Raw genomic sequence first — 12,558 nt, forward strand, 5'->3', positions numbered from 1 at the left:
TATATTATGGATTGCAATTCTAATTTCCCTGATCTGCAAGTTTGTTTTGGGTCTAAAACTGGAGCAAAAATTATTTTCATGCTTAAATCCAGGATGTGGTCCAAGGTCCCAGCTCTACCCAATTTTTGACGCCATAACAGCCTCACCCAAACAGACTGCAGAACAGCAACAGAGAATTGCAGCCCTGGCGGGAAACATTATAAAAATGATGGATTATATGAACAAGCTAAATGCCTGAATTCACCCCAGATGCAATGCTTTCTAGATAATATTATTTTGCAGATTGGTTTCTGTTCCTCTTTTCAGTTGCTGGGCTACAACTAAAATACACAGATCATTAAAACAAATTCTAGGGATTATTATAAGGATTATAACCACAAAAGGAATTATGATTGGTGGCTAAGGTTTCTGGATTTTGCACACTCTCGCTGCTCTTTGCACTGACTTTAGAAATGATGTGCAATTTTCAATAGTTATTAGTGTATAGCTCATTTGTAATCATTACAAGATTGGTAACAGTGACTACAAATGGATAATCAGGGAGCTTCACTTGGGAACTGTACACATTTGTGATGTCTTCCAAATCAGTTTATGAGGATCAGTGTTCAATAATGACAGTAATGAGTAATTACTGAATAATTCATGAGCTTACCATTAGCAAAGTGCTAAGTGACATGGAAATCTAATATTAGACACAGCATTACGATAGCTGGTATTACGGTTGTACAATAAAAAAAAATCAAATATATTTGTATCAATAAAATACTCCCAGTCATTTTTGATAAGAAATATATAGAATATAACAAAGATTTTGACAATGTACTATTTAATTTTAATATATAATGATCTGTACTGTAGAATTCAGACCTGGTTCTTAGCATTCAATAATAAGGTATAAAGAAAAACTGAACGACTAAAGGCTAGTGCAGTTACATGTTGCATGATTGCAAGATTAAGCCGAATTTACATTCATAAAAATGTACACCTTTAGGTGCTACAAGCATGTTTGTTATATAAATATATTAGTTTATAACAGTTTAAATTAAACCCAATTATTTATACATTTGTGGCTTTTAAAAAAGGGTCTCAATCAACCTCCATAGCTGCAAGCACTGTGGATTATTGTATCCTCAATGTTCACAACATAAGCATGGATAATAGATTAGGGACAGTTAGTTATAATGACTATGTATGTAAATATAACAACAAAGATATAAGAAAGTGGGAAGCCACCTGTATAAATCTCTGTTATGCTTTTATAAGCTCATCAAATTCCTGCTGGCAAACTTCTAATGTCTTTATAAACTACTTTAGGGTATGTTCTGTCCTCTGTATGATAGAATAGGTGTTCACAATATAAATGACAGTAATTATCTAAGAGGCAAGCCCATGCATAACACAAACGTGGTAGCCATTTATTCAGACCATCAATATAGCAGTATGGCATGAAAAATTAAGCCTGGCACAGAAATAAAAAATGGCGTGCAGTTAATAGCAGCCAGACAAAGTATTTTATTACAAGTGCATTTGGCTGAGCTGGGAACTTAATAAATCTTTTAATAGGGAATTCTGCAGTAAACCTGACAAGAATGAACTAGAGCAAAATGCAAATGATGCTATGGAAGACTGTGAAAATCAAGAACTAGCACCATTTTTATATAGAAAACTTAGGGGTCTATGCACACTATGATGCCTGATGCATTTTTGAAAAGGCTTTACTGATAACCATAGAAAATCCAAGTATATAAATCAATACTATTACATTTAAATTAAAGACAACCTGTCATGGATTACTGACTCAGAGAGACTGAACCAGAGACCGGCAGTCGGCAAACAATGGCAGCCCAACTATTTAATTTTTTATTTTTCCATCAAAATTGAAATATACATTGTTTCCCATGGAGTAAAGGGACTTCATATATACACAGGGCCTGATTTATTAAAGCTCTCCAATACTGGGGACCACAGACTATCATGACTTGGTTGATCCAGCAAACCTGGTATGGATTTTCTGAAAATTACTTGCTATTAGTTGGCAAATATATTCAACCCTGGCCCGGATTTATTCCAGGTTTGCTGGATTACCCAAGTTTACCCATCCTTTTTTCAGTTTTGGGTGCTGACTGTTGATGTCATTATCATTCATTAGCAGGTTAATTGTATGGTCCTAGTAGAAGAAAACAATCCACACTTATGGGTGTTTAGGAATGATGAATTAACTGCTGATATAAAGAATCACTGGTATAGTACCAACAGAACCTCACAGAGAACCACAGATGCAAAACACTTATGGCACTTAAGGCCAAGTGGTCTATAGAGTCTGCCCCCACCTTTTTTTCCCCAAAGGTGTACCCATGTTTATCCCAAGCATGTCATCATACTGTTTACTAACTAACTGGAAAAATGGACACTTTTGTTAAACTAAGACTTTCAAATTGTTCTTCTTGAACTTCCCCATGCTAGTTTAAAGTCGTGACCCTGTGTTCTTGATTCTAGCTTGGTGACAATGCTGCCTTCTGAACTTTATTTACAGATTTTAAATTTTCTTTTCTCTTGGTGTATATGATAGGTCCGTTCTGTCTCTACTGATTTATGATTGATGGACAAGCTTGTGAAAATTCACACAAAGAAATGGAGAATGTTCCAACTGCTCCATAAATGTTATCCTTTCTGGATTTTAAAAGTGACTGTACCTAAAGTAAATGGCTACAAAACATATGGTTGTTGGGCAGCATGATCTACAAGGAGTTTGTACGTTCTCCCAGTGCTTGAGTGGGTTTCCTCCTGGCACACCGATTTCTGCCCACATCACACAAATATGCAGTTAGGTTAATTTGCTTCTCCTCAGAATTGACTTCATACTGTAACAAAGACATATGACTATGATTATTAGACTATGACTACCATAGACTATTACTATGACATTAGATTGTGAGCCCCTTTGAGGGAGAGTTAGCGATATGACAACGGACTTTGTAAAGCGCTGTAATATGTCAGCACTATATAAATACTGGTTATTAATAATATTAGTAATATTAATAATAATAATAATAATAAGGAAGATGACTGAAAAAATTAATTTGTGGAATTTATATAAGAAGACCTATAACCCTATTGATATGGCCCTCCTAAAAAATACCATACAAACTGAGATGTAGGATATATGGTGGATATCGGCATTGTCTGCTCTGCTTCCCCCTTTGATTTTGCCTTCTTGCAGAAGTAGTTGTGGCTATTTCTTTTGGTTTTAATACTTGGCAGATATGATCTTAAATATGATACGGCCTCACCAGTCCTGAAGAAGCTTATGCTGCGCAACACGTAGAACATGACGTAAATAAAAAAACATTAGTTTTACATGTCATTAGTTAACAGCTAACATATATCTGGATTTTTTAATTTTAAAATAAGTTCAGCTTCATGCTAAATGAAGAAGATGAATGTTGACTGAAGAAGTATCCAGTTTGTGTGTGCTGGTGATGCTTTTTACTCCAGGATCACAAGATTTTAAGTCAGTGGCATACCCATTAGGGCTGTGCATTGGTATGAATTTGGTGATACTATACATATCATGATGCACAGTTTTTGATTCAACATATTGCAAAATATTGTAAATACTGTAAGCAAGGCAATACATTGCAATCTTTTTATATCTAATTTCAGGGAAATAGTCATAGTATAAAGAATTCTCATCTCCTGCTAGCCTTCCATCACCATTCAAATCCAGATTGTGGCCTGTATTGCAGCACTAAAGAAAGTAATAGATGGCCCTTTGATGTCAATGCTGCCCAATGCCCAATATCTAAATAATTAATTGTTGCTGGTGACCCCATATTATCCCTATACACAAGTGTAAGGAAACAGAGTCTTACTAATCCCTAAAATCCAATACACAGTCATGTTGATATTTTCATACACCCATAATTACCAGCACCCCCCTATATTCCAAAATGCATAAAAACTGTCACAACATAAACCACTACACTTTTATTATGACAGCATCTCCTTACAGTCTACATAAAAATAATAATTTTTGTCATGTAGAAAAAACTATTTTCCTTTAGAAATTGATGACGCATTTTTGCAATGCCCAGTGTTTACTTCAGATCTCCAGTGTTGTTGTCTGAAAGACGGAGACTGCTTGCAGGCAAAATCTTTTCATTGACAGGGAAAATAGCCTGCTATTACCTGGCATCTGCAGCTTGTAAAAAGCAGGCAAATTATTACAGCAAAGTGGAGCAGTATCATTATAAAACCATACAACACACAGAGCGCCAACACCGTCTGTGACACATAGCCGCTGACGACAATCCACTGCATTGCTACTTACCTTTTTTTCTTTCTTGACGGAGATGTGTTTTTCTCTTCATCTAGGTTGGCCAGACTTTCTCTGATCCGCCTTTCCATTGCCACCCAGAGTTCCTGATGTTTTCTGTAATATACAGGAAATAATGTGTCACAAAAGTAAAAAGGATTAAAGTTTACTTTTGTTTTATGTCTTAAGGATATGTTTTTAACTCCTGATTTGAACATATATGGTTAACTCCCCATAAGTACTGTATATCATTTGCATGGCAAATCCCAATGCCAGTGACTACGATTCAGGCTCCATTGAGAAAGTCTTTATTTGTAGCCACCCGATTGCACTATAGAGGGTGTATGGGGGTGTTATGAAGATCTATTCTTGCACTTCACAGTGCTATTGTAGAGTCTTTGTTGGTTTTAAGCTAAATTCTTTAAAGTTGAACACTATTTTCAGATTCGGTGATGCCCAGCTGTTCAGGGGCTCCTCTACTGCTTACTCTGATTTCACAGCACTGTGCGCATTACCTAGGATAGTCTCAAATATTGCCTAGGAATGTCCACTTTTATGAAATGACACCCACCCATCAGGGTATTTTATTATTTGCATACCAACTACCCACTGTTTATTTTAGGATTAAAGTTCATGGGAAAAAAGGCAGAATATAATCAGACCGAACTTCTGCTATACCACAGTGTCAAGCAAACAGTTTTTTTTTTTGTATTTTGATTTAAAAAAAAAAAAGTTATATTTGTAGTGTTTTACCAGGGTCTTTGACACTACAGTGAACATTATTTTTTTTCATTCTGTATGGTTTAAACCCTTGTACACTGTGCCAATAAATGCATTATTAAACTGGTCTTTGTTACCACTGGAGCCCCCCTGCTCTACATATTATCTTTTTATTTAGCTGATTAGGGAAGCGCAAAGGGGAATACTACAGAATGCAAAACTTGAAGCCTTAGGGGCTGCTGACATCACATCCAATATGGCACCCCCAGCAGCACCGTTAGGAGTTTCTGATGTCTTTACAATGAAGGCTTTACAGGTAAGTAACATGCATATATAGTTTAAAAGGAAATTCATAGCTAAAATGAATGGTTTCGTACTAAGGTCTCTTTAAAGTTAATATAACAAAAGGATCCTAATATATGTACACGTCAGATAATTTCCATCTGAGATGAACAGTTGTGCTAACATATGCACATTGCTTCCTCAGTGCCACAGGGGCTGGATTAATGATCAATTGAGAATGACCCCTGTTCACTCCTTTATAGGTGGGCACAGCGGGTGCTGCTCTTTCGTCATCCCCTTTCCATTAAACAGAAGTGCTGTGTGTACAGAGCTCATTCATCCATATATCACTGGATCACAAAAGATTGTCTCCAGCAAAGATTCTTTGGCGTCCTGGACATCTGCATAGGGCTTTACCTACAACACAGAAATAACACTTTGAATACTATTCTTCCTTCCAATTTCTATCTAAAAACCCATTATATAATACAGCTTTCATAGTTTTCTGAACACAGCTCAAGTACAGAGCAGCGAATTCACTTCAATAACATCCAGCAATCCCTGGTGAATCCTACGCCGTTAAAAGGTTAATTCAAAGTTAATGTCCAGAGAAAAAAGCAAGCAGACAATTATCGTTTCTCGTTAGGAATCCTGAGGAGTGTTGACATTGTGTTATCAGCCCAAGGATAGATTTTTTTTCTCCCCCGAAACAATACGATGCAATTGGATTTTGCTAGCAGAAACTGACAGGCGCTTACCTCTTCCTCCAGCTGTCAGCTCCATCCTCAATGCTGCCAGTTTCTGGAACTCTGTCTGAATATTTATGGCCCATGGAATGGAGCAGGGAAGAGATTTCACTCTCTGAGCTCGTGGGAAGCAATAGGCTGAGCACTCGCAGCAACATGCCCTCCGGTACCAGGGATCGTTTAGTCAGATAAGCTGCCAATCGGATGCCCTGTAGGGAAATAATGGCACCATGTCAGACAAAATTAACCGTCACTTATTTGTCAGGGTGAAAGCAGTGAATAATAAGTGTTAAGAAAATAAATAATGTTGAAACCTTCATAGGCATCAGTTAAAAAATGTGTAAGAATCTAGTAAGGGAAAAATTTTATTCTCACAGTTCTGAAAAAAAGTCTCACTGTACACAGTTTTCAAGCAAATCATTTTGTAAATCTGTTTTTCATTCAGAAATTCTGCCAGTAACAGCACTTCTTGATGCAGACCGACAACACAAAGCTGCTGCCTCAATTAGAAGCAGCATTGTCAACCAGCTATGTGTGCTTCTATAATTGGACATTGATCTAGTGATCGAGTCTATAATATAGACATTCCAATAGTCAATTGTAGCTGTGTACACAACAAGGTAACCATTCTGCTGCTAGTTGTTAGTCTGCAACAGAAAGGTGCAGTTACCGGCAGGATCTCCTGGTAAACAAAACAAGAGATGCACAAAAATTGCATACAATGAACTTTGATGCCAAACCTACTGAAAAGTACATTAAAGGTTTGCACACTTTAAAGTTCTTTGGTTTAAACCACACTACAAAACATACAGTCATGTAAAAGTACACCTCATTGCAATTGTTGGCCTTTTTAACATATTTTATTTGAACAAGAAATCAACATATAGTTTGAAGATCATATACTTAAATACCAGTAAAAATTAACCCAGTGTATTTATATTAAAAACGTAAATGAAACAAAGTTAAATTAATCCCTATGTTACAACGGAACATTCCCCTACAAATTATACAAGGTGTTGCTTGAAATGCTTACATGCTTATGAGTACATAAAATGATGCATGAAAGATTGTATTCCAATCCACTGCAACTGAATAGATTGATATGAACACACTAAGAACAGTGACTTTTGTTATGTCCATCTGCTATATCTGTGCTGAAAGATGTGGCAAAGTTATAAAAGATGGGCATGCATACATTGGAAATCAGTTGTTGGTGATAATTCATCCCCTAGGTCTTTACTGATGTTTGGGTACCAAGCAAGAGAATCTATCCCATCCAGAGGTTTTCATACATTCCTAAGTCCCCATACAGACAACAATCCTGTATTAGGTACTATCTATGGGAACTTTAGGTATAAAGTTGGCTTACACATGGAGTTGGGGAAAAGACTAAACCATGAAAAACTTCAACTTTAAATCAGAAATCTATCATTGTTTAAGTTGTTCATCAACTGGGCGCCAATACCTTAACCGGCCTGCTGATAAAGTTTAACTGTACATTTAGATTAATTAATTGCCCTGCAGACTACAAAAACTGTTGTGGCAACTTACTTGAAAAGCCCATTCTGCTCCTATTAGAAGAGTCTCTTAAAGAAACTTCCCCTATAGTGACAACATGATGTCAGAACCCCATTCACTTTCCCATCGCAGATCTGAGCCTGCGATTGGAGAGTGGGTGGGGTTCTGGCCCCTGAGCCTGGGATCTGTACGGGGGACATGGTCCACGACTCTGGCCGATGCATCCCCCCACCAGGGTCCTTCTCCTGACTGAGGCGCCAGAGCCTCAGACCACCAAAATTTTCTCGTGGACCACCAGTTGGCGACCTCTGCCCTGGGCAGTCCCATGTCTTTCAACTTCATCATACTGAGTAGCAAATGAATAGTACCTGGTTGTAGAGTCTTTGCATTGCACACACTTGCAATCTCTCTTCTTGATCTTCCACCAGTGCATACTCCATTTCCTCTCCTTGCATTCTAAAGAAAGCATAAATAAATAAATATAATAATGTGAATGAGGAGAAGTGACTCTCTTTCCTGCTGTACAATCCACTGTAAAATTAGGAACATTCGTCCTTTCTCTTGAGAACACAGAAAATTCTATAAGGCTTCTGAAAGGCTTATATATAAGTGCAGTGCTTAGAATTTGTCAGATAAAAATCTACCCTATGAACCATTAGCACTTAATTTACCATAAGTTGGGAGAAAAATGTGATACTAATGGATTTCAAACCAATTTCTTGTCTGTACAGAAGTGTTCAGGCTTTATGGACAAGACCGCAGCTGGAGACAGCACCCAAAATCCCTTGTGTGGAATTGTCTGTTCCATTGTCTGTGTTCCATTTCATTCATGTTCGAATCAAAAAACACATTGTTGGCAGAAAATGATGTACTATGTGTGTATTTATTTTACAGATTTATATATACTAAAAGGCACAAAAAGAATGAGGGCACCTCTCCAAAATACTGAGTTATGTTTCCAGTGATAGGTACCATTACTGTTACAGTATTATTACAGTATTATTACAGTTATTATGTTACAATAAAAAAAAACATTTTAGTTATTTGTGTGCTTCCCACATTGTGGAAACAGTTTCATTGTGAATTTTGCGTAGATAAAGCCTTTTTCACATGGTTTGACCAATTTGGTTGGAGTAAAATTGAGTGGTCCACACAGAAAATCCCAAAACAACTAAACACCTTTAGAATATATTGGAATGCAGACTGCCAAGTTTCATAAAACATCAGTACCTGTTCCACAAATGTTCGAATAGGCCCAAATTCGCATGTACACACATTCTTAAAGCTTATAGAAATTCTTACCTGAATAGTAGAGGCATGGGAGGAACCATGTCTTTTAAAATGGCATGTCCAATAAGCTTACATAGGTGAACATGACGTAGGAAGGAAGGATACCCAATGCATCCCATTTTCCCCGCAGGTGCAAAGATTGAATGAACTCCTATGCACCTGTGTAGGAGCTACATCATCCTGGCCTTGCCAATCAAGATGATTAAAGATCGAAACAAAGAAGAAGATGGTGGTGACCATGATGGAACGAGGACAGGTGAGTGTATTTAAAAAAACTGCAACCAGGCAGGTAGAGTTATTTTATTGCAGAACGGACATTGCCTTGGGAAAGGATTACCTTTCAATACATTTTTAATTATTATAAAAAAGTAGACCACCTGGACAAATCCCACACAGTCATGTCTAGAAAATATAGACTCCATGTAAACAGTATCATAGGAATGACTCCAACCTAAGGTCCCAAGAAAAAAATTAGCCACCATGTTGGAAATAATGACTGTAATGAATGCCATACATCACAGCTTCTTGTTTGTTTCAGAAAGAATAACAAGATCTTCAATTTTTTATTACGTGTGAAATCTACAGAATATGAACCAAGTGGATTCTCTTCAATGGGAAACAAACCATAAACTGATGGGTTTATTCATTCTCTATGCTATCCAAAAAATAAAATACCTTTACATTTGAACCTGTATTAAAATCCAATCGATATTTCACATTGGATGTGTTATTTTAGCTTTTTCAAGTGAATCAATACTGAAATCCAATGACATACTGTAAGCAGGAGTCAAAAGAAAGGATTTGAAGGTTAACATACATTCTATTATATTTTAGAGCAAGGACTCTTAACTTCTTAATTACAGACCATCAAAATTAAAAACATTTCTCAATACTTCTTTTTGACAAATTATAAAATCCTTAGGTTATATGAGATACCGATAGGATTTATATAGAAACCATATCCATAGCTTTTTACCTTACATAAAGATACCAAGGAACAGAGAAGGTATAATAAAATCAGGACAATTTTGTTGTCATATTTAATTATATAAAAATGGCAAAATTGCAAACACAGAAGCTAAATACATCTAGTAAGATGTTTCTATTTTTCAGTCTATACATTAAGTCGAGATATGGTTACTGGGAATGCCACCAGTGTGTCAGTCAAGCGGCTTTTTTCACTTTGATTTCAGGTTCAATAATGCAGAGAATCCTGCTTTACAGAGATAAGTAGTTGTGAACTAAAACATTTATGTCCTTCATCGCCAAGATAGGCAATGCTTTCTCAGACACTGCTTGATATCCCACCCAGCCTTGTCAAAATCTCTTTTATTTCCTGGAGATCCAGTTCAATGTCCCAATCATTTAACTGCTATACCACCAGTGGCTATGGACACCCCCAAATAAGTAGCCCTGTTCTAGTAATGGAGTCAGATTTTGTATTTTATTTTGGAATGTCTGCAGAGTTATCATTACGATAACATAAAAAAAATGGAACTTGTCTTAAAGATCAAATTAAAGGTGGTCACAGTCTTCCTAGAACAGTAAATAGCTTTTTCTAAATGGTTTACACAAGGTTGGAACAGAACAATTGTCTAAAATTACTTTGAATTTTGTAGCATTACATTTCAGTGAAGTTCTTACAGGGAAAATTTAGTATCAATAATGAATTGGAAGCAGAACTATAAAGAGCAGCAAAATATGGAAAGGGTTCTCTCGCTCTTTGTCCGTAGCCAACTCATAAAAATTTTGAACAGTAAAAAACTTGAAAAACAACAGGGTTTTCAGGTTACAATTATTTGAAGATTATTTATGTATTGATATAAAGATTCATACATAATTACATACAATCATCACAGGATTAGAATCCTCATGCTATATCTAGTATTTCAAACACATTATTAGCACGTAACCGTTCTAGTCTGTTTTGCCCGACATGTTTCACCCAACAAGGCTTCCTCAGGGGTTTACTGGTTCTAAGACGTTTTTTGTGTAGGTGTTAGATCAATTGTAGATTAGAAACATAGATAACGGGTAAAATGGCTTATCCCCAAATAGGTTGACCAGCCATTACTTAGTTATTTAGTTACCTTGCCCATAATTCTTTAAAACATGCTAATGATTTCTACAATACAATTACATTGTCACTGTGGCCATTACTAACCTGTCACGGTAAAGATTGGTTAAGTATTTCCGTCTGTTAAGTGCCTTTCTCAGTGTTGCCGACACAGGTAAACTGTCATCTTCACAAGATACCTCTACAGTTACACGAGTCTGGTCTTCCTCTTGCAATTTACTGGTTGCGGTCTCTCTTTGTTTCCAAGTCTCCAAACTCTTATCAGTCTCTCTAATTTCCTAAATGTGAGAAAATGTATTATATTTAATTACTGCCTTGGAGAACATTATACTGACAACGATGAAGTCAGCCTTGGACTTTCTATCTGGAGGTTATTTCTAAATGATGACTGATAAGTACTGCTTCCAGCTTTTATCATTGTGATCAAGTTTCCATTAAACAATCTGAGAACAGAAATTACTTTTAAAGTATTTCATGGGGCTCCTGCTGCGAAGGCAGAGATTTGCTTTTTATTGACTTCATGGGACAACAGTTTATTTACCTTGATATACTAAAGATTCTGCTAGGCATGGTAAGGTCTTGATGTGCTGTGTAAATTGTTGTGCATTGAATTTGGCCACTCTTTTTTAATGCCTAGGCACCAAGAGTATTGTGGGATTAAAAGTCATTATAAATTACCGTCTAGTGTTTAAAATCAGACTGACAGGAGGACTTGCGGTGAGATAAAAGGATCTGCAAAGTTGTTTAACTTATGTGCATAGAACATTTTAAAATACACATGTCAACAAATGACTTTATCAAAATTTAAACTGTACAGTATTAACTGGTAACCCTTTGTAAACTGGCAGTACATAGAACAGAAAAGGTTTTCTGCAGGTCACGATTTCTGCAGATTGTTAGTCCCATTATAAAAAACACTGAGATTCGTTAAACACTGCGTCTGGTTAGAAAGGGTTTAGAAGTTGCCTGAGGTCACTTAGCAAATCTACCTCCATGCCATAATAGTATTAGCCAGTGATATTAGAACACAGGCATATGCAATCCTAGGCAGCAAGTAAACACAATGTTAATCACTTATAGCACAGATTTTAGTATTTATTTTTAGTCATTAAAAATCACCTTTCTAAATAAGAGAGATAAAAACACACTGGACTAATAGAGAGACAGAAGAAACTTGGCTGAGAAACCCTAGAAGCATTGCACAGAACCTTCACTACAGACATAGACTGAAGAGTAATGAGAACTGTTCTTTATATAAAACACAATAAGACTCCAACATTATTCCTGCTTTTCCTTACACAGAACAAATTATTGAGTAAGCTATTTTTTTGCTTTTGATTCTTGGACATCATCTTCTAGACTTAGCCGCTGATTTCAAAAAGGATAACAGCTTGAAAAAACCTGTGACTAGGCGGACTGACTCATTTACAGGCTAGTACGTCAAATTCTTATAAAGCAAAGAAAGGACATAAAGTAATCAGCAAACCACAGAAGTTCCCACTCTGAGGTCATTAGACATACTTGCGTAGTAGGTAGGAAAGTAAAAAGAAAGAAATACCTCAATCTTTTTTGTTTTTTTTTTAATAGTCATGATGTTACAAAGAAACTTT

The 12,558-nt window shown here is 36.3% G+C and overlaps 1 protein-coding gene across 1 annotated transcript in view; it reads right to left on the bottom strand.

Annotated features, from left to right (window-relative positions):
- Positions 1-12,558, bottom strand: part of EVC2 (EvC ciliary complex subunit 2) — a gene marked incomplete in the record, with an annotated part of 82,895 nt that overhangs the window by 2,777 nt on the left and 67,560 nt on the right. The window contains 4 exon segments of the mRNA XM_072406454.1: positions 4,331-4,432; positions 6,076-6,272; positions 7,950-8,037; positions 11,036-11,226. Coding sequence (XP_072262555.1) covers positions 4,331-4,432; positions 6,076-6,272; positions 7,950-8,037; positions 11,036-11,226 — 578 coding nt within the window.

Source organism: Pyxicephalus adspersus, chromosome 3, assembly GCF_032062135.1.
Source record: "Pyxicephalus adspersus chromosome 3, UCB_Pads_2.0, whole genome shotgun sequence".
NCBI lineage: Eukaryota > Metazoa > Chordata > Amphibia > Anura > Pyxicephalidae > Pyxicephalus > Pyxicephalus adspersus.